The sequence below is a fragment of the Aptenodytes patagonicus genome, chromosome 8 (assembly GCF_965638725.1).
Source record: "Aptenodytes patagonicus chromosome 8, bAptPat1.pri.cur, whole genome shotgun sequence".
In the NCBI taxonomy this organism is placed as follows: Eukaryota; Metazoa; Chordata; class Aves; order Sphenisciformes; family Spheniscidae; genus Aptenodytes; species Aptenodytes patagonicus.
Genome location: NC_134956.1, coordinates 14,725,415 through 14,747,514, shown reverse-complemented (window position 1 = coordinate 14,747,514; position 22,100 = coordinate 14,725,415). Strand labels below are relative to the sequence as shown.

The window sequence follows — 22,100 nt, the reverse complement described above, 5'->3', positions numbered from 1 at the left end:
AAATAGCATTCTGTATTTCACATTTTTATTAGCTTCTTGCTGGCAGGCATTACACTTGGGAATAATATTGCACCAGGCATTAAAAATATGAATTCTACCACAGGGACATTTTTTATTTAGAATCCAATATAAATATTTCTAATCATATTTCCATGGCTACAGATATTTGGTTGCTTGATTTATATGCATAGAAAGAAACAGTTGTCATAACTGTAAGAAACTGTACTTATCAAGTACTTTTAAAGGGTGGGATTTGTTTTCCTAGAATATTACAATACTGTTTATTGATTTAGAAACTAAATTAGTCTACATGATAGCAGCTTTTCCCCAACTGCATCTTAAATTCTGTTTGTTTCTTGCTCCCAGTATCGTAGCATTAGATGGATTAGAAACCATTTAAATGGAGGTAATTTTAGCACTTTAAGTTGCGTCAGAGAATTGTGTTAATGACACGAAATACCCCATTGTACTAATTCTTCGGACTCCCTCTTTCAAACAAAAAGGTGTCTTGACTGAACAGGCACATGCATTTTTTTTTTCTGAACAGGACAAAAGGACAGAGCTGCTAGAGAACAAAACTCCTCCAGTCCTTACTGATAAACAATAAATAGTCGTATAAAAAAAAGCCCACATTGTTGCTTTAGTCAAAATCCAGACTCTCTCGGGTTTACTGTCCAATTAAGTTGCTAATCACTGAAGTGGCTCCTGTGGGATCGGTATCAGTCATCTGTTTTCCGTGCCAGTCTACAGAAAGTCCAGTTATGCTCCACTGTGTTTTCATTGGCACGCTCGCTCATATGATGAACTCTGGTATTCCTGATCGTGAAGCCTTGCTTTGTGATGTACTCCATCAGATGGACTCTGAGCGACACTTCCTGGTGGTAATCGCACGGCCCAAAAGTGAAGGAAACCTGGCAGTCCCTGGTGTCCATCATATGCTTATTCCACTTTGTGAAGTGGTTTGAAATGCCTTCCAGTAACGAATGGACTTTCGTCGTGATAGTGAGCTGCGTGATGATTACAGCCACCGGGTTGGAGTATTTGGAAAGCTTCCGGGTGCTGGACAGCTCCACCACCTCCTCAAAGGTATCCACGGGATACAGCGGCTTGGGGTCATTAAGACACTGAATTAGTGGTTCGATCTGATAGAAGTCTGCTTCCTTCCGAAGTAGGTCGAACTCCTTGAAGTCCAGTGGCAAAGTGAGCTCTGAGGTCCTTAAAAAGTTAAGAACATAACGGAAAAGTGGTCCATCTCTGTCAATAAAGTAATTACCCTGAGAGTCCCTGGCAGTGGGGAAGTCTCCCCTGAACATGGCCCCAAGCATTGAGTCAGGATATCTCGTCAGAGTTGTAAGGGATGTCGTATACATGTGTCCACCCACATTTAGCGTGACTGGATCAGTCATCTAGAAAGAGAGAAATTGCAGAGTTTAATCAAGCCACCACAAGAAGATTCAATCACCTCACTGACACACATGGCAAATACTGTTTGAAAACTGCAGGCTTGGGAGAGAATCACGCTTCTCCCATTTGAAGCCTTTAAGTGGTGTTTAAACCTGAACAAATCCAAGCCACCTAGCAACAAGGCACAACTGGCAACTAGACAGGATGATACTTAACATTCAGAACGCGCATTTCCAGAATGCTTTAGAAATCTTAACAACTGAGCTACTGTCACAGAAGTAAGTTTTGCATTTGGGCAACAAGAGTTTTTCCTATTCTACAGATGGGGAAGTGAGAACAGAGAGATTTCCTGAAGAACAAGTTAGTCTGAATGAGGCCCATCAGTGCTCCTTACTTTCACAATCTGTTTCTCATTCTAGAACAAAAAAAAAAAAAAAAAAGAAAGAAGAAAAAAATCAGCTGAACAAGTCTGAAGTCTCTCTCTCTCCCCCTTAAAAGAGGATGACAGTGCAAGTTTAGACACAGGACGAAAAGCTCACAATCAAAATAATCCATGCACTGGTTAAGAGGCATCATTAAAACAAGCAAACAAAAAAAGAACTTCCAGCTTTTAACTCTAAAAAGAAATACTTATTAGCAAGTTAGCATGCTGCATGGAAGAAGGGGGCAGAGCACAAACCAGTCTGCATCAGCTTCCAGATAGCACATGAGGAAGCAAGAGAGAAAGGAACATAAATCCCATCTGGCCACCAACCCTAACAACCAGGACTGAGGCCAGCCAGAGAAGAGAGACATATGCATGGCAGCAGAACGTTTAGAGAAAGAGAAGAGGAGAAAAATAAGATGTGTTTGTCTAGTTTGAAACAGGGTTTACAAGGAAAAATGTTTTTCTTTATAAATAAAATGACAAAGTCCTTAAAATTTTATACGCAGGAAGCACAAACTACTTTCAGCCTTTGTGTGCCAGGAAAACTGTAACAGTGAGCCTAAGGTGTCAGTTACATACTCACTGATTGTACCTAGGAAATAGGAATCTGAGCTCTCCCCACAAGTAGCATGCGAGGTGAAGCACTCCAGAGAATGTAAGCAAGCTGTCGTAACATGCAGTTTTTCTCCTCAGAAAGCTGAAGCTTTGGATCTACACAAGACAGATCTGGAAGGATTCTTACCGCAGGATCTTGAAAGCCCAGTTGTACCGCACAGCGCACACTTACACAGGCTCACTTACCATATATCCCCAGTCTCCATTATCCATCTGTTCAATTGCTTGAACTGTGGTATTCCAAGTTTAACAGAAGGCTGCTGAAAGGATACGCAATTCACCTCTTATTATCTCCCTGCAGGGAAAAGCACACACAAAAACACAAAACAAAGAACAAAACATGGCAGACCATCAGTACCTACAAGAACAACCGAGGGGAATGCTTTCTAATCAAAGGCAGGCTCTCTGCCAGGAGAGCATTCAGCTACAAAGCCACATTAGCAGAAGAATCTACAAACGAACTTTTCCCTCCTTCTCCCTTCACACTACCCACAGGACTGCCTCTGGAGCACATGGGTAACCACTCCACCAGCTGTCTGACCATCCCAGTTCTGTTAAGTAACAAGCAATGTGCCTCTGAGAATAACGTACATTCACAACCAGACTACCCTTCACCTGGGAAACTGTGAGTACTTTGAAAGACAGATGTCCTTTTCCCAATTAAAAAAAAATTTATTTAGCCACCACTGAGGTCATACATGTGATCCGTTAATATTAGTCAAAATTCCCATGCTCCAGTTTCAAACTGCGCAGAAGAATAAATCAAGCATGAAAGTCAATGAACAGTAAGAAGAAAAGAAAAAAATCTCACTGCGGAATTAATAATTCAGTAGTGGAGAACTGCAATTGATAGCAAGAACATTAATCTACAGACAAAGAGTACGAATGGACTTTACAGACACATACACACTCTCGAAAGAAATCTCTTTAGGGACAAGCCGGAGGACATCAAACGTTTTCAACAATGCTCCAACAAAAGCAATTTGAGAAGTGGTTGATGCCGTAGCTTCCCAGAAGATAATGAACTGCTGACTTGCAAACAAGGGGACTCTCTCCACACGAGTGCAGCAAGGGAAATCCACAGCCCGGCTTGTGCAACTCAAGGCGTGGGAAAGGAATGGCCCCAAGCACCAGTGGAGATTTTCCAAAGGTGGCCTGTCAACCATGTCAAGCAATGCATGGACAGGGAAGCCAGTTGTCAGTAAGCCTTTATCCCTACCCAGAGCCCGCCTCTCTGCTCGAATTGCTGAAAATTTAGGTCAGTCTGTTTTAAGTAGGGTACAGCTTCTCAGCTTTGTTTATTTTTACATCTTAAAGACCACACAGTTACCAAGACTTCTGCTCCCATCCTCTTTACTAGCAAACTTCAACACACAGTCACAGCTAAAAGTAGCATGAAGATTTAGCCGAGCCAGAGCCCTACATTCCAAAACAACTGAAGGTTCACAGTTAATTCCCAACCAAAAAGATTACTTGCCTTTCTCATTCCTAGCAAACGAGGTCGGTCTCATTCACCACAGAACAAGGCAGCACATCCCACCTCTCTAACTCTGCTATCCTGCCCAAACCACAGCCTGGGCACAACAGCATCCAGCAGCTCAGACCTTCGGGGGCCTGCAGCACCAGCACAGCCTCAGCTGCATCTCAGATGTATTAAAGAGTAGAAAAAACAAAACCAGTATATGAAAATTGTGAGGTCAGACAACAGAAGATTAAGGAATACTAAGATACAGAACTAGTCATACCAGGATCCTATTTTTACAAATTAGAGACGGAGCATGCCTCAAGAAAGTACATTAAAGCACACACACACACACACCCCGACAGCAGATAAACCTGGAATGCCAGCTCTTTTGCCAACCTCTGTAATTCTTTTTTTTAACTGCTCACAAATCAAGAAGTGAATTCATTCAGGTTTTCTTTATTTGGAATTGTCATTCAAGTACAGCTCATTAACTTTTATTAACAGCACAGACGTTTTAAATTCCAGCACTTATAGGCGTTATTCTGTTCAAGTACAACACCAGTATAACATGCAGATGCATTAAAGCCATAGGAGAGACTGGTACAGGTTTCTGATATCCAAGGAAAACATTCACTTGAAAGTGAAATGATGCAGCCAGACAGAAACTTCACTGGTAATCACAATAGAAGAGATCTGCAGCCTTAATAAAATTAACTGGAATTATACATTCAGAGTATTTCAAAGACAGACAGATGTCCAGAGTTATTTAAACTGGTGGACAGATACTATGTTATTTTGGTCAGCATCTAAGTCCACACTACAGACGAATCAAGACTTTCTTTATCAGGGAAAGAAACAGATGACACTGCCTGTCTGTACAAGGGCACGAACTAATCTTTGATCACAGCACTGCTATTTAACACCGGAGTGAATAATTTACGAGAGCAATTAGCTGAAGCAAACCCAGCCCTCAACTTATAAGTGGCATCCAGAAGTCTCACTGACCGTTGTGTAAGGACCCAGAATCACTAGGCACACACAAACCTCCCTGGCAAAGCCAGTGCTGGAGCGAGATGCACAACGCGAAGGGATGATATCGGGAGGCCATCCTACAATGCCCAAGTGTGATCACAGCTACCCGCTGCTTCCCTCATCAGCCTGGGAGCTCTGAATTTCTAGACAACTTCACAGGCAAAAATAGCTCTGTTCAGGTACAACCAGAGATAAGGACTAGCAAACCACATCACAATGAGGGTGGGGACATACGCTCTTCATGACGTATACCCTTTCAACGATGATTTAAATTCTTCCTGAATGAAATACAGTGATGCATCGGTGGGGGTGGGCAGACGCTGACTCCATCCATACCCCGGGCTGGGCAGCCTCAAGCTGCCTCTTGTCCCTGTGTCACACAACAACATACCGCACTCGGGGACAGCCTCACTAATGTGGCTACTCGTGTCCAGACAGCAGATAACAGACGACATGCAGCCGTATCCCAAGACAGCTTGCCTTTAATAACCGTAAGAAATACTCATTTAAGGTGAAATTCAGCCAGACAAACTGCTGACACCATTTAAGCCAAACAGGATGTCATTCTTTGGTGAGAGCAGAAGTGCACAGATTGTGTCAAACCACAGTCCTGCTTTCACTAAGCTGCTTCTGCACACAGGGAGAAGACATACAGCATTAACACGGTCATCACAGCTGCTGCCATAGCCCAGCACCAAGCACATCCAAAACTAGAAAGGCACAATGAGAAGCGAAGTACCTTTGAAGAAAAGCACTCACTCAAGTCATCATTTTATACTTAATACACCAAATTGGATACCTGCATCTATAAAATGCTCACTCTTATTTCATATATTACGACGCAGAGGATTACAAGGCTATTTACCAGCAACGCTACTGCAACAGGTAGTCCCATTAAGTTTAGCAGGGCTTCTCCCAGAACAGAGCTGCTAACGTGCAACCATTTTGCAAGCTGAAATTCAGAGAAAGCAAATGAGAGTCAGCTGAACACCTGCATCTGTGAACACACACACACACGTGGGCTTAGGACAGGCCAGGGGATGCCAGCAGCACTGCCAAGCGTTTGCACTGCTGGGACCCCGTGCACCACATTTGGTCAAGGCCACAGGCTACACACTGCACCTGGAGAAAACCACTGCTCTGCTGTCATATGCAGTTATTTGAAGGAGGAGCAGAAATACACCTAACAGTTAAAAGTCAAGAGGCACACACCACTGATTTGCTCTGAATGTTTTTCATCTGGTTTTCCCAATAAAGGAATTAAAGGATTTACTTGTAGCACCAGTCTTTAATGGACAGTTTGGTATCAATATTACAACAGAAGCTGTTTAACCTCCACACAAACTGTTTAACCTCAATAGTTACCTTAGATTTCTAGGTCAATATACAGTTGACAGGAATTCTACAAATGGCAACTTAAAAATTAAAAAGAGCAAAGCTAGGACTCTACTTATGCAGATAAATATACTTTGTATTTCAAGCCAGTCACTCACTGAGTGAGCTCCCTGCCTCTCACATTTAGATCTCCAAAGATGAGAAGAAACTCCTGCCCTCAGCACAGCTATGCTGTACATGGACAACCTCTCTATTGCCCAGCCAGTCATAACATTTGAAAGGCACGTTTTTATTGTAAATCATTATCGGTGACTCACCTGAATTGACAAAAACTAAGCTAGCACCAGTGATGACTGTACGCTACCAAATTGTACAGCGAGATGATAGTCTGCAGAGCAAATCCATGAGGATCCAGCACCGTGTTACCCTAACCAAGGGAACAAGGAGGAGGCAAGCTCTTAAAACAACCGGTTACCGAATCTTCTGGTAATTCAGATCAGCATCCATCACCTTCTACACATGTCACGTTTATAATGACTAATACAGTTTATTAAAAATTAACTTAGTTCTTGCTTTTCTTTAGTTGCTTTTTACTAATACTTAGTCTTCACCTCAGGCAGGAGGGAAAAACGCTCACGCTAGCCACTCAGCATTTTCACTCCTTTATGTCTAATTGCTTCACTATAAATTCCAAGCTCCTGAAGTTTCCTTCCTTCCCCTGAGGAGCTCTACGACATCCTGGTTTAAGTCCCGGTTCCAAACTTTTATTTTAACTGCCACTTGTTTGAAATGCCCACATCACGATATTACTTTGGCCCTCCTCTCACGAGAGCCGAAAGACACTTGTATCTAGCCTAGTCCTGCTGGCCCTGTGCTGCTGAAGGAAGCCCGGGCACCCAGGCTTTCAGCACCCACGACAACGATTGGGTTTTGCCCACGTATGTTGCTTCTGTGAAACTAACTGGTAGTTGTCTGTGTGCGGAAACACATCTCCAAACAGTTTTGGAGGAAGGCAGGTGTCAGAACCACTGAGCCTCCCTGCACACACCAACAGGGCTCAGCATGTGCACGGACCAAGGAACAACAGCAAGACGGGGGCAGAAATCCTTCCTGCGAGCCCGGGCCTGCAGCAGGAGCTGGGAAGTGCCCGTTTCCATCACAGAGGAGCCACAGAGCTGATAGTGGAAGAACTCTGCCCAGGATCACAATGATTCAGCAAAGATGCTGGAAATGAACCCAGACATTTTGCCTCCCCCCCCCGCAAGTGACCCAAGAGCCCACACGCTCACCCCCACCCCAAACCAGCGTCCCAGCTCTGCCTCCTCTCCCGGTGGGGCAGGAGGACCCACTGCCCTCCCAGCGCGGGGCAGGATCCACATATCCCAGACCCTCCCTGCCAGAGATCACTGCCGGGCACCCCGGCTCCCACCCCGGCATCCGCCCTGCTCCTTCCCCCAGCCCAACCGAGAACAGGACCCAGGCACCAGCTGTCCCACCCCCACCCTAACGCCGGGGACCCGGCACCCTGCCCCGCAGCCCTCCCCCGGCACCGAAAAGGCCCCGGGAGCCCAGCCCCGCGCCCCGCCCCTCACCCGAGACGCGGCCGTCCCGCCTTAACGCGCTCCCCCACAGAGGGTGCGGGCACCCCGCCCCACACGGGCCCCGGGCGCCCGGCCCCTCTCCGCTCCCCCGAGCCAGGGCAGACGCCGGGCGCTCGGCCCCGCGCCCCCCAGCCCCGAGGCGGCCCGGCCCGGCACTCACGGGCGCAGCTCCCGGCGCTGAGGGAGAGCCCGGCGGCGGCAGCGGCGGGGACGACTGAGCGCGAGCCCCGAGTTGAGCCGCCGGCGCGGGCGGGACGAGGGTGTGTCCTAATCAGGCCACGCCCCCAGACCACGCCCCCTCCGGTCGATGTCGGGGAGGGGCGGGCGCCGCCCCCGTTCACCTCGGGGCAGCCCGCCGGGTGGCCGCGTCTCGGCGCCCGCCTCGGCCCCGAGGCCGGCCGCAGCGTCACCGAGGGGGTTGGGAGGGGCCCGGCCCGGGCAGCCCCGTCGCCGAAAGGCGAAGCCGTGGCCGCGGGCGGGGCGCTCGAGCCCGAGCCATACGCCTCCCCGTCAACGCAGGGCGGGCGTCACGGTCGTCCCCAGCGGGCCCAGCTGCCGCCGCCGCCGCCGCCGCCGCCGGGGACCGGAAGTGGCGTGCAAGGGCCGCGCCGACCGCCTCCCGCCGTCGCGCTCGCAGGTTCTCGCGAGAGCGCGGGGAGGGCGGAGCGAGGCCTCTGGCAGGGCGCGCGGGGGCGGGGCCTCGTCGTAACGGGCGGCGCGCGGCGCCCCGCCCGCTCCCTCCCCGCTAGAGGACACGGCCAAGATGGCGGCGTCTGCGGCGGCACTGCGGCACCTGGCGCCGCTGGGCGCCCGCCTCGCCCGCCTCCCGCCGCAGGGCCGCGCCGCCGGGCGGCTGCTGCAGCAGCAGCAGCGCAGGGGGATCCGCCTCTCCGCGCCCGCCCCTATACAGGTAGCGGGGCCGCCGCGGGGAGGGCCTCCCCGAAAGGGGGGTTGGGGGAAAGGGGTTCGTCCCCGTCAAGGGAGGCGTCCGGCCCCGGGGGCGCGAGGCCGCCCCGGGGCGGGTGGGCGGTGAAGTGCGGTGCGCTGAGGTGAGGTGCGGTGACTTCCCCCCCGTCCCTGGCGTGTGGGGAGCCCGGCGGCTGCGGGCCGTGCCCCCGCCCTGCCCGGCTGCTGGTGTCTCGCAGGTGACGGTGCGGGACGCGCTGAACCAGGCGCTGGATGAGGAGCTGGAGCGGGACGAGCGCGTCTTCCTGCTGGGCGAGGAGGTGGCCCAGTACGATGGCGCTTACAAGGTGCGTGGATGCCGTTACCAGGCCGGGAAAGGGCCTCAGGCGGGCCCTGACGCCTCTCTCCTGCCCTACAGATCTCCAGGGGTCTCTGGAAGAAGTACGGGGACAAGAGGGTGATCGACACCCCGATATCAGAGGTATGGCTGCCCCCGTCTCCTACCCTGGCGATCCCTTCATCAGCCGCTCCCCCGGTGCTTACCCTTGGTTTCCTTCTCTTTCAGATGGGCTTCACAGGAATTGCTGTCGGTGCTGCTATGGTTTGTAAATTTGCATTCTTTCTGAATTAAACATTTAAACTATTTTTATGTAAAAACCTACTAATACATATTTTAATATATTTAATAGGCAGGGTTGAGACCAGTGTGTGAATTCATGACGTTCAACTTCTCCATGCAAGCAATTGATCAGGTTATAAACTCCGCTGCCAAGACCTGTTACATGTCTGCAGGATCAATCGCTGTTCCCATTGTCTTCCGGGGCCCCAACGGGGCATCAGCTGGAGTCGCCGCTCAGCACTCGCAGTGCTTTGCGGCTTGGTACGGGCACTGCCCGGGACTGAAAGTTGTTAGTCCTTGGAGCTCAGAAGATGCCAAAGGTCTGCTGAAAGCATCAATCCGGGACGATAATCCAGGTGAACGCAGGCAGATCACAGCAATACCTAGCACTTGATCCAGAAAAGAATGTCTGTTTTCCCCTCCTGCCCCCTTTAAAACAAAAAAATGATTGTTAAACCGTAAAACACTTAAGGTTGTTTTGATTCAGATACTTAACTTTTTCCTAACAGGCACTTGGCTCGCTAGCAGTAGACTCTAATGTTGTGCTGTTGCCAGCTACATCCTTAACACTAGTTTTACCAATCATGAAACAGAAGCATTTATGAGTCTATCGTAAAGGAATTAAAAAGGATAAAGATGAGTCAGGCGTTCTTGCATATACGGCGTCTGACTATGTAACTCATTTTTACAGATCGTTAAATTCAGACGATAAATTTGGAATGCTATTAATTAAAAGCAGGGCCACCTTTGTCTTTATTTCTCACAAACATGCATACAAAATCTAAGACCTTTCTAAAAGTAGCAATTCTACTGTCATGTACCAAAAGCTAAATACCTGATCTTGTTTAAGACTAACTTAGACAATTTTAAAAATAATTCAGTACTGAAGTAAAGACTGATTTTTTTTTTTTTTTTTTTTAATTGCTTCTGCAAACATACTCAAGTCCTTGTTACCTGGTTGGGCTTAGTATCTTGAGCTAGTCTGCTGCAGTACTGTTAATCATCATCAGTACAGTCCTCTGCCTGCAGACGTACACGTTAATCCAAGTATGTTTTCTTCTAGTTGTGATGCTGGAAAACGAATTGCTGTATGGTGTTCCCTTTGAAATGTCTGAACAAGCACAGTCAAAGGATTTCGTTGTTCCAATTGGAAAAGCTAAAATAGAAAGGCAAGGTAAGCTGCGAATACAGTTTGTGTCCTTATTAACTGCTTGGGGACTTTTTTAACCTCTTAGCTATTCAGAATACGGCTGTCATGGGGCACAGAGAAGTATTTCAAATGTTAAATGTTCAAATGTTATTTTATCTAGTAGTATACTTTATTGTTCTGTTGCCCATATAAAGAAAGATCGCTTGATTCTCTATATATAATCTAAAAGTATATCTTTCTAAAAGATTTGTTCTTTAGTATAGAGATGGAGTAGATGATGTCTGAAAAACTTTTTTCCCCCACCTTAGTATGTAACTTTTGTCAAAAAATGCAAAAGAGATCACTGTAGTATTTCGGCCCATTTGTTCATAACTTACCACTGAATTATATGAATGTTTGAAAAGGATAATCTGAAAACTATATTAAATACCCTTTAATTCAGGGAACTGAAGAGAGAAAGTTTGTGTTTTAACATAGTCCTTCTGCTACTACTCTTCATGCTATGTATGGGCATAGAATACTTAGCACTTCAAATAAATGTAAGGAGCTTAAATTTACAAGAGAATCCTCGCGTTACCTTGAAAGGAGCCTGAGGTCTAGGAAAAAACCTTTAAATCTTAAGGGTTTTTTTTCTTTTTTAACACTTGTTTGTGTTCTAGGAACTCATGTTACATTAGTGTCACACTCAAGACCTGTCGGACACTGTTTGGAAGCAGCTGCGGTACTTGCCAAAGAAGGTGTGGAGTGTGAGGTGGGTGGGGTTTCTGTTGCTTTTCTCTTTCCCTGGAGTGGGGAAAAAAGCAGAGGGTCTTCTCCTTCAGGCTCTGTAAAACTTCAGTATAATAACAACAAGCTGCTTGTATTTGTAAACGCCCTAACAGTCAGTGAGCTAAGCACGTATATTTCATGTTCCTGCATTTGACTTTTTCATCACAAAATGAAGGCAGAACTGCTAACAGTTTTCAGATTGGCCTAGCTGCATGGTAAGCAGAACAATGACAGCATGTATTAGTATGGTTGTATCTCAGTACAGCAAGACTCACCTATCTGGGATTTTCCAGGAGCCACCAGAAACTGTTCTGCACAGTCTCTGCCAGGATAAAAAGTTAGAAATTTTATTAACTCTAAGTCTTGTCTCAAAAGTCAGAGCAGACGAAAGTGCTAAAGGACAAAACTCAGAGAGTCCCTTTTTTCCCCCCCAGGTTATAAATCTGCGTACCATTCGACCAATGGATATTGAAACGGTGGAAGCCAGTGTTGTAAAGACAAACCATCTTGTAACTGTAGAAGGAGGTTGGCCGCAATTTGGAGTAGGAGCTGAAATCTGTGCCAGGATCATGGAAGGTACTAAGTTTTGCAATATACATGTTGATCTCATTCCCTAGTCGAAATCCTTCTTGATAAAGCCAGATGAAGACAAAGTCGGGGGTTTATATCTGAGGAGCTTGAGCCTAGCTGTCTTACTCTAGAGATTTTCACAGGGTGGATCCAGCTGGTCTTCCATTGCAAGTAATTCTTATCCCAGGAACCTGACTGTGTGAGAAGTAGGATGGTCACTTTTTGTCTAAACTGTAGTGCATGAAGATAAACGAGCAGGAACAGGTATCTAGAATGTTAGAGCTACAGGAACAAAATTGTTTAAATAGATTAAGATTCAGAAATTGAATTGCAAGAAAACCATAGTGCATGGCAACCTGACAACTCTCTTCTGTTTCAGGATCTGCCTTTAACTACTTGGATGCTCCAGCTGTGCGTGTTACCGGTGCAGATGTTCCTATGCCTTACGCAAAAATTTTAGAAGATAACTGCTTACCTCAAGTGAAAGATATAATATTTGCAGTGAAGAAAGCTTTGAATATCTAAGTTGTAAATACATGTTTTAAAGTCCTGCCTTACAAAGTATCAATGGTGCAGGGCAAGTTGTATGCATAACTTTTGTTGTATAGCTACATGAACTTTTGTACAGTGGGGAAAGTATAGTGACCTCTCAGAATATTTATATGGGGTTACCCTCTAGCCACACTTGGTATAAGCAACAATGTGGTAATGCTTGTTTGTTCAACAGTACAGGTGAGTTAGTACTATTGTATGTGGAGAAATCCTATTCTAAATTCAGAGCGAGGAAAAAAATCCTCTGTTTCTCCTTGGCTTGTAATTGCCAGACCAGCTGTGTTAAACTGGCTGTCGTGGTGGTTGAGTGAAGAACTGCAGTGAGCAAGAGGGGGCCCCGAGCCCAGCCCTGGAATGCTGTACAGCTCTCTAGGAGCCCATGGTCGCAAGGCTTATTAAAGGTGAATGATCAAACTGGAGTGAGTGAAGCCTTGCTTTTCAGTTCAACAGTTAAGTGCAACTATCTGCACAAAGTGGCTTTGGAAGCCTGCGGTATGGGTTAGGAGATGGCTAACGCATTTAGTTTGAAGAGCACTCCACTCATGCAGGAAAGCTTCTGCACAAGAGCTTAACTAAAGATCTTGATCCTCTTCAGTATGTGATGGGAACCACTACCTAACTTCTCTTTACTAGCTGCCACATACAGGGATTAAAAAAATACTTGCCCAGATGCTTTGCTTTTATGTTTTGTTTTTTGGGGTTTTTTTAACTCATCACGTGGGCTAATGGCATGCTCAAACTATAGTTCCTTACAGTGCAAAATAAGTTATTTTATTCAGACGCACCAAGCCTGGGTCTGAAGCAGCAGTTGTGTAGATTGTGTTTGAAGAGCTGGGACACAGACACGGCAGCCTTCGGACAGATCACTACACACCAGGGTTTAGCTAAGGGGCCACTCCCGACAGGCCAGGAGAGCTCTGCTAGGCTTTGTTGAGCAGCTTCTGGTACAGAGTGATGGCTGCCTTTGGGAGTCTGTGCAGTGTGGCTTGCTCTGTACCCCGGGTAGGGTGGCTTTCTAATGAACTGTTGGAGAGGAGATACTTACCTCTGTAAGTAGGCAGAAGAGCTCGGGTCCTATTTCAGTTAAGGGCCAGGAACACCTTTCAGGGTATTTCCTTTAGCAGAAGTGCTATTAGGTTCTTGGGAACTCTGACTTGCAGGTGAAATCCTAGCTGAATATACCCACCACCACGCTGCTGAAGGAATTCCATTAACATTTTAATAAAAATGACTGAATATCACAGGTTACATGAAACTTTGTACAGACGTTCTCTGCATAGTAACAAACACTGATGTACTTGAATTTAAAAAATGGATTATCTATAATCCTTTAAAGTGCAATTTGTTTAAGGTTTTAAATCAAAAAGGATCTTTCAATAAAGTTTAAGCTGTAGAATTAACTTGGAAGTAACTTTGCATTTAACTAAATCATGAAAACATCTCAGTGCCCTATTAACTCTCATTCCAACTGTTCCGTCATTTAAAAACACTTTCCCTTAGAGTTACAGGTAGGATGTCCATTTAAACAAGTTCAATGAGACAGCATTTTTACTCCACCAGCAAATATGGTGGGAGTAAGATTTAATTCTCCAGTTCCCTCACCTGTGCAGTATTCTTTAAGGGTTGGGGGAGATTGGATTATCTGAAACAAAACTTGCTGATTCAATGCAGGAAAAATTAAGATGAGTTACAAGTGCATGAAAAGTGTTGAAAAACTGAGCAGACTAAAACTACATTCCTGTAATTTGAAAAAAGGGGTGGAATAGAGCTAGAAAAAAATGCAGTAATTCACCATGATCATGGTCATTCCTATTTCCAGATTTTTATTCAGCTATATAGAAGTTGCCGTACCCCTGAAACTGCAGCCAGAGAACAGAGTTCTTGGAACGAAGTAAAGAATGGAATACTCATCACAGCATGGCAACGCAATTCAGACAGGGTGGTGCTGCTACTCAAGAAAAGCTGAAATAGGGGTAAACGGAGCTACAGCATGATTAGCCGCTCTGTGCTGGTGGATCGGTCACCGGTCAGGAGGGTCTTGTTCCTAAACAGCACAGGAGGGGGAGAGGGAATTCAATCCTGGTGACCAGTGGCCTCAGCTGATCCTGGGAGCACTGTAGTCGCAGGTCTGTGTTTTCTTCAGAGTTCCTTTCTGAAAGTTTTGAATGGAGCTGAGTAAGGCTCCTCGGCTTGCACTGACATCGGGCTGCGGGCTTGGCTGTGTTGGCACCTCTGTACTCAGAGGAGGAGCTGCTGGTGGCAGGGGCGGCGGTGGCGGTGCTGGGGGTATCGACGATGCTCCTGTTGGGTTGAGGAGAGAAGATGTAGTTGGATTATGCCAAGGAGGTGCTGCCGCAAAGGACTGCGGCTGCTTAGCTGGACTTGGTCAGCCCTGCACTAGCCACATCATTCCTTGAATGCCAGTGCAGTGTGAAGAACAGAACAGACAAAATGCCAAAGTGATCAAATCCCTCTATCTGCAGGTGAGTCGTGTCATCTGAGACACCTCTGAAACGAAGCCTGAAGTGCCTCAGTACTTGGGGATGCAAACATGACTCAAATGTGATCTTGCACTGAGGGAAACGGAGATCACTTAACAGGACTTCCCAGCTTCAGCTTCTCTTGTTTGTCCCCAGTGAAGCAGTTTGCTCTTTGGGTCATGAACAGTAACAAAGACTGGAAGCAAATCTTACTACCTGTTCTTACTTTCATGACTAACTTCACATTCTTACGAAGGACCACATCACTGTAGTATTTGTGATGACTGCTTGGTCAGATTATACTCCATTTTTACAGTACTAACTGCAGATAGAGCTTTCTGGAAGTGTTTTACACTTCCACAGTACTGTCAGACTTCCTCCAAACGTGTTGTAACAAATGCTTGTTTCACAGGCTGAATGAATCACAACAATCTGCCACTCACACCGCTTGCCTGCCTCTCGTGTTCCCACCAGTCACCTTTGCACTCTGGCTGTTGCTTTCTACCCCAGTCACATCCATCTCACACTTCTCATCATGCCTCAGCCTCCACGTCCTGACTCCCTGGGAAGCCAGAGCCCACCGCGGTGCATGCAGGCAGCTAGCTCAGCCGTGAGGGCCTGCGTGGAGGTGCTTCCTGGAAGCTCAGATCCAGGCAGGTGGCCGTATTTGCCCCAAGCAGCTCTCCCCAACACCCTGATCTTGTGCAACCCTGCTGCTGCACGCTGCATCATCATTTCTACACAAGTATAATCAAAGATCCAGGCAGCAGTAAGAGCAAAGGGCTTCAGAGGTGACCGCTTGCCGTTCCACAAGACATCCACGTGAAGGTGGCATTTGCAGCGCATCACCAGCTATATGGGGAATGACGGACTTTTCTTGTCTCATATATTCTGGAATGAGCATGGGGCATAATGATTAATATCTCAGAACTATTCAACAGTGAATTTTAACTTACAATTGTCTAGATCATAAGTTATTCCATAGTAAGACTAGAGAGACAGATGGCACCTATAGTATAACACTTGCTTTTGGTAGCTCTAACCTGCAAAGAGGAATATACTGGTGAGTGGCAAGAACTATGATACAACGCAAAAAAACATGAGGTCAACCAAGAGGCTATGGTTACTGAAGTAGAACTGCTTGCTATGAAATAAGCAAATATCAAGCAGTTAAAGGACATTAGGCCACTCAGACTCAAGAGGTATTTGAGGAAGGATAAAGTTCAACTACAGAAAATAAAAAGCAAAGTTCTCTGTGCTCCACTTCTCTCTCAATTCCTCACTAACACTTGCTCTCAGACTAACAAGTAATAGTAAAAAAGGAACTACTGTAATTAAAAAAAGCAGTTACACTAGATGAAAGTCATAACTCAAAGCTCCCTCATTTTCTATTTGTACCAGTCTTTGAAGAGAGATTTTTCCCATATGGGAGCAAGCTCAAAATGCAGAGTATTCACACAAAGCATTCAATTTTGCTAGTGTATGTTAATACATGCTGTGATTGTAGCATTTCCAACTCTTCAGGAGAAATTCTCATTGGCATGAAAACCACCTTCCATGACAACAAAACATGGAAGTACATACTGGGCTCATCTTCATTCTCCTCCCTTCCAGAGGAAATACTCAAGTCCTAGTAGAAATATCAGAGATCAACTGAAGCAATTTAACATGCCTGTTGCATGTGGATCAACTGCTCTCTTAAGCAATCAAAACGTTACATGATGTTAGCACAAACTGAAATAAATTGCATATTGATGCTTTGGGGCCATCTAACTTATCCAAATCTATTTTTTACGCTAGCCAAAGATGTAAGTCAATTTCTTATTAGAAATACTGGAAAACCATCCGGTAGGTTACAGTCCTTCTGTTTCTCATGTGTGTACAGACTGCCAGCCAAGCAAATCTTGACACTTTGCCAAAGGAAGAACAAGACCAAGAGCAGTTAAAGTAACCACTTCTGTGGTTAAAGGGGTCAGAGAACGCTGTAGGACTGGCGTACCAACGCTATCACCAAACTGATCAAATCAACTGCTGTAAAAGCCAAGACCAGCTAATCATAAATGAAATGGCTTGAAAGAGATCCAAGAACTGCAGAGAACAAAGACAAGATTTTTGGCTGGAACTGCAAGGTGAGGTTGAAGATGCTATGCAAGTAGTTGTACAAGATGCAATAGAGAATGACCATGAAAACGGTGGCCAGGACTCTGTCTGGAATACAAATACAATGGTAACTTACGCAGTGAAAGAAGGTACACATTTGACAGGGAGAGGGGCAAAAAAGCCACAAAGTGCTTGGATCACTAAGTATTATTAGGTCAAGATTCCATGTGTTATCTTCAAATTTTGGTCTCATTATTTTACAACAGGGACAGAAAAGACAGGGAAGTAGGGGGAGAGGCCACCTTCCTTCCAGGAAATTTGTTAAAATTCCTCAGGACTAACTATTACTGAAATTGAGCTGCTGACAACATGATACAGTTAAACTCTCGGGAGACTGATGATTACAGACAATGATACTCTTACACCTGAGCTCTGCCTTAAAACATAAATACACACAGTTTTTAGGATAGTATCTGACGAGCTATGAGCATTACATATTGCACCCATTAATTAGAGCATGGTTCTGAAAATCTTCAAATCAATTCATTTCAATTAGTCAATCAAAACCAAGCTGTCCTTCCCTTCTTGACATGAGTGGTGCAAAGGAAATCTTAGTTCACGCTGATGTACTCATATGCAGTTACATCTACAGATTAGATTGTTCTGTCCAACAGTGAAATATTTTCCTGTATTTACTAGAAAAAGCATTTGAGACAAGTGCTCAGTTATAACCTTTCCAAAACATACGTTGGAAGAAGTTGCCTGCAAACACACGTTCTACTCATTCATGCAGTTGTAAGAATAAAACACTCAAACAAGAACTTACCAAGGGTTTTTTACAGGGACATTTTTGTTAAGAGAGTGTGTTAAAAGGAATAGGAAGTAAATCAGATGCTGTAAACTTGATGCCTGAATTGAAACAAAAACTTAATTATGAATTTAAAGTGACAGTAATTGTGCAAACAGCATTAAAAACTTGGCTGAGAATGGGATGCAAACAAAGAAAATCATTTTAGTGATAGAGTTTTTAAAGATGCTGTATTTCATTAAAATAATCCATAAGAATGTTCAGATCTTTTTCTTCTATTCCCTCCCAATACTAAGCAAGTTCAAGTTTTGCATTCAACTTTCCCATACAGAAACAGAGCATCTTTAAAGAGATAAATCAGCATTAGCTTACTTTTCCGAAAATTCACGTTCAAAATGATGCATGCTCTATTGAAGACAGCAGAGAAAGAGAGAGGACACAAGTTAATCATCCGGTTCTCGTGTCAAAGTAAGAAAAACAGATACTGTTAGCTGAAAAGTTAGTACAGTAATCAATACATTCTTATTCACTGACAAATATGAGGATAGCAGATTGACTATTTCATATTACATATACAATACTTTGATTCTGAATAATGAACCACAATTTTCCATGCTATAAGCATTATTATACTTGATGAACAAATACAACACACATGCTTTCAGTTGCACATGCCATAATTCAAGCTTTACGGGATTAAAGTGCATTTAGAGAGATTTAGCAAGAAACCTGCAGGAAGATTAGCCATAGGAGATGAAATCCATTCAGTTCAAGGAACACTTCCTGTTGTGTTAATACCTGTATTTACACTTATGCTCCATGGATCAGAGACACTCAAGAACAGCACTTGCTAAAGCATTCAAATTGTCTTACAGAGAGGTGAAGAGCAGAAAAGATGCACCATATGGGTGTCTCTGAAACGTATGTCGTACTGAAGGATTCAGAATAACTGGCACAGAAAATGATAGCTAAAGTTAAGTACAACTCTCTCACTTGTATTCCCGCACAGAAGCAAAAACGGCGCCCTCAAAACTTCTCTCTATTGTAAGAGAGCTCGCTGGTATTTTATGGGCTTACTGGATTTAGAGAAGATGCAGTGAGGTTTTAAATAACCCATACCACAGTGTTCTGCATCCCTTCTGATCCTAGCCACAGCTCATAGCCGCAAAGAAAAATAACAGATTTTCAAGACAGCAAAGACTTGTGCAAGTGGAAAAAAAAGAATCAAACATTCAAGGGAGAATGTCAGAAACATGGGAAGTTACATTAGAATCACTTGCCACGATCAAAACAATGTATTTCGAAGATGATATTTAGCCAAGCGTCTGCAACAAAACCAGCCCAAAACATTTTAGTCAATGAGAAAAGCCCATGAGAGCCTACATTTCTAGTAGACACCTTTCCCCTCAAAGCAGGTCACGCATTCGATCCTACAGTTGCAGCTATCATTATGAAGACAGCTGAAACCAGCAATCATTTTCTTTCTTAGTATGTTTTGCATTGACTATACCAAGCACTCTACCGTAAGCTAAGTCTCATAAGGCCTCTGTTCAGAGACAAAGCACGTCTCAACGTGTGAGAAACCCCCTGAACAAGGTTACTTCCCCAGGGCATGTCAGCCTGGAGCCCATTCCCCTCTGGTCAGTGCCTCTGGCTCTGCACATATCCACATACTACATTGATTTGGTTGGTTACAGGCCAGGACAAGGGCAAGAGCTTTGGTTGGGTACACTTTTCCATGTCAGCCTTCATTTTGCCATGGCATCGTATCAGCAAGATGCTTTGACATGCCATGATTCTAACACAACCACGACCAAAACAGAAAGACAGACTAAAAGCCTCATTCCCTTTCTGACAGTCATCTCACCACACTGATACCCACAAGCATTTTTGGCTTAGAGGTAAATACCCTTAGTAAGTACAAGGAAACTGGAGGAGAGAGATACAAGCTATAGATCCATCAGTTGTCACAACAAAAGTCCTACCATGAGGTCAGTGAGTCTTTCACCAAGTCATTAATAGCATACTTGCTTAGAATAGCTAAAACTACAACATTGCTGGTGAAAAAATTCAAGCACGCTAGCTTTCTCTTAGAGCTAATATCTGAAGTTTCTTCTATGAATTCTACTCACAAAAGCATTCCTGAAATGGTGACACTTGCCTTTATACCCGACCAAATGCATCAATGCCACCAGCACGCTAAAGGACTTTCCAATTTCAATGCAGTAGGGCAACGTGCACTGTGTCAACCAGGGCTGATCACCACGAGTCATCATGAGCACATTGGCAGCAGGATGACTGACACACTGTGACAATGTGATTTGAGCAACAGCCAAGTTTTGAGCCCAAACTTGAGCCATTCTTAGCCATTTGAGCCACGTCTACACATAAACCTGCCTCACATGCTCAGAACTTCAAAAAGCTTTCAATCACGTTCCAACACGTTAAAGTTAAAATGTAAGTAAAAGGTAGTTTTATTCCAGAAAAAAAAAATGTTTTCTAGCCATCTGTCCATTTTGGAGGCATAAGGTTTTCTTTTCCATTTTCAGCTACTTCCTTTTTAAAGCGTACGTAACTTGAAATAAACCCTCCAGCTAAGAATCAGTACATCCAGAGAACAGCACTGTTATTGTGCAACACAGTAACAGTAATTATCTTGTTTAGACTAACTGGGAGAAGTTAGTTCATAAAATATACACTTCAACATACCCTCAAGTTGAAGGAGAAATGACCAATTTGAATTTCAGCATGGCTGATTTCAATTACATCACACAGACTGCAGTGTCCTTTGAAAGACCATCCACAGCAAACATGAATTTGACTGCATCGCTTCAGTGAACAAGTTGTGCTGTGTAGAAAGTTCCTGGGACTAGGAATCATATAGCATGTGTCATCATAACAAACGGCAATGCTATGGACTGCTTTCCTTCTAGAAATGTATTCTATTAACACCTTTTACTGTTGATGTTTGCCAGTGCTCCTCTTCTAGCCTTTCAGACTGAAGCACATCTGCTATTGCTCAATATTCAGATTTGCAATCAAACTTTCATGAGCATTTCTATTGCCCACTCAAGCAGATTCTTCACCACTTCCCACCACCTGTCCTAAACATTAGCAAAACTGTTTGCACAGCTACCCAGCAAATTGGAAGAGGGAACCAGCCAAAAATAATAAAGATACTATTTTTAACCCAAATCAGTTTCTGACTTGTTCCTACCAGTTCTACTGGTGTTATCAATGGGCTGTAGCAAAACAGGGGAGATTTAGGCAGCCTAAGCCACTGAATTTGTCACACCCAAAACTCCTGAAACTACATCACAGCAGTACAGGCGTAAAGACACGATACACAAAAACAAGGGATCAACAAACAGTACTTCAGAGTCAACAGATCATTAACATCAGAACAAATGCATACTGCATCATGAGGGCCAGAAAATGTCTGGAAAGTAGCAATGTCGGTAGGACTGGAGTAATAGAGACTTTCAAGAAAGCACTTATACCCTATGGTTAAATCATATGGTGTATATCTCAAGAAAGATTATTAAATGAAAAAGAACAGTATTAAAAGGTTCTCTATGGCCCTCAAAAAGAGAGCAAATGCCCACACTTGGGCTGACACAAGATAAATGTTAATCTCTGTGTTCCATCCTTGAAAACCACCATCCCTTAACCATCCTTGGGAGTAACAGCCACAGTTGCGGGGGTGGGGGAATAAAAAACAAAGAAAAAGACAAACACTGTAATGACTCTTGAACTTACCTGCTGTAGAGGGCGGAGTAGGGGATGATGGAGACGTTAATGGGGAACTCGCCCCAGAGCCTGCTAAATAAAACAACAGTCTAGTAACTAAAGCTGTGATATTAAAATTCAATACAGTCAGACAAGACAGATTGTTGGAAACAGGCCAACTTTATTGACTGAAGATCCAATCCTGCTTCCACTGAAATCTTGGGAAAGATTCCCATTCATACGAACAGTGTCACTCAGACCCAATCTCAACAGAGAGACTTAACGGTACACACTATCAGAGGAGGTCCAAACACGTAAGAAGTGCACTCAACAGTATTCCTCAATGGGAAACACTTCTGTTGCTTAGGCTGTTGGATTTCAGCGTCCAAATTCTGTTCTCCTTAAGAGTTCTGCCACTGCATGGATGGTACCCCATTTCTCCTTCTAAGAGATGATTTTCAGTCAGTTGCTGCACTCCACAAGTTACTCTGATACCTGACTATTCCACAATGGGCTGCCTTTGGACACATTTTAGCCAA

At 44.6% G+C, this 22,100-nt stretch overlaps 3 protein-coding genes across 12 annotated transcripts in view; 1 reads left to right on the top strand and 2 right to left on the bottom strand.

The window, feature by feature from the left end:
* Nucleotides 1-8: 8 nt before the first annotated feature.
* On the bottom strand, nucleotides 9-8,388 carry KCTD6 (potassium channel tetramerization domain containing 6). 4 transcript variants are annotated; one of them, XM_076346526.1, is made up of 3 exons: nucleotides 8,221-8,388; nucleotides 2,633-2,741; nucleotides 9-1,406 (listed from the first exon to the last, which is right to left on the bottom strand). In XM_076346526.1, exons 2-3 carry the CDS (start codon nucleotides 2,657-2,659, stop codon nucleotides 720-722), a joined length of 714 nt encoding a protein of 237 aa, XP_076202641.1. In that variant the 5' UTR covers nucleotides 2,660-2,741; nucleotides 8,221-8,388; the 3' UTR covers nucleotides 9-719. The 4 variants fall into 4 exon arrangements, with proteins under 4 accessions (XP_076202641.1, XP_076202637.1, XP_076202638.1 ...); XM_076346522.1 differs by lacking the exon at nucleotides 8,221-8,388 and adding an exon at nucleotides 8,040-8,192 and having other exon boundaries at nucleotides 2,633-4,083; XM_076346523.1 differs by lacking the exon at nucleotides 8,221-8,388 and adding an exon at nucleotides 8,040-8,192.
* Nucleotides 8,389-8,642: 254 nt separating this feature from the next.
* PDHB (pyruvate dehydrogenase E1 subunit beta) lies at nucleotides 8,643-13,114 on the top strand. Its single transcript, XM_076346518.1, has 9 exons — nucleotides 8,643-8,789; nucleotides 9,025-9,132; nucleotides 9,204-9,266; nucleotides 9,351-9,386; nucleotides 9,475-9,760; nucleotides 10,468-10,578; nucleotides 11,214-11,305; nucleotides 11,757-11,898; nucleotides 12,272-13,114. Exons 1-9 carry the CDS (start codon nucleotides 8,643-8,645, stop codon nucleotides 12,415-12,417), a joined length of 1,131 nt encoding a protein of 376 aa, XP_076202633.1. The 3' UTR covers nucleotides 12,418-13,114.
* A 531-nt stretch (nucleotides 13,115-13,645) lies between these two features.
* The window catches only part of PXK (PX domain containing serine/threonine kinase like), a 37,277-nt gene continuing 28,822 nt past the window's right edge, over nucleotides 13,646-22,100 (bottom strand). For 2 of the 7 annotated variants that reach the window (XM_076346510.1, XM_076346513.1), the window contains 2 exons: nucleotides 21,592-21,654; nucleotides 13,646-14,745 (listed from right to left, as the gene is read on the bottom strand). In XM_076346510.1, the coding sequence (XP_076202625.1) occupies nucleotides 14,540-14,745; nucleotides 21,592-21,654 (269 nt within the window). In that variant the 3' untranslated portion in view covers nucleotides 13,646-14,539. Of the gene's footprint in view, nucleotides 14,746-17,850; nucleotides 17,934-18,204; nucleotides 18,240-18,705; nucleotides 18,782-21,591; nucleotides 21,655-21,734; nucleotides 22,006-22,100 lie in introns of those variants that run through there. The other 5 variants (XM_076346512.1, XM_076346514.1, XM_076346517.1 and 2 more) reach the window with 5 other exon arrangements.

Coding starts and splice junctions, on each gene's coding strand:
- PDHB (XM_076346518.1), top strand. CDS start 8,643: ATGGCGGCGTCTGCGGCGGCACTGCGGCACCTGGCGCCGCTGGGCGCC. Junction 9,133..9,203: donor AGTACGATGGCGCTTACAAG/GTGCGTGGATGC, acceptor CCTGCCCTACAG/ATCTCCAGGGGTCTCTGGAA. Junction 9,267..9,350: donor TCGACACCCCGATATCAGAG/GTATGGCTGCCC, acceptor CTTCTCTTTCAG/ATGGGCTTCACAGGAATTGC.
- KCTD6 (XM_076346526.1), bottom strand. CDS start 2,659: ATGGATAATGGAGACTGGGGATATATG. Junction 1,407..2,632: donor ATGGAGACTGGGGATATATG/GTAAGTGAGCCT, acceptor CTCTCTTTCTAG/ATGACTGATCCAGTCACGCT.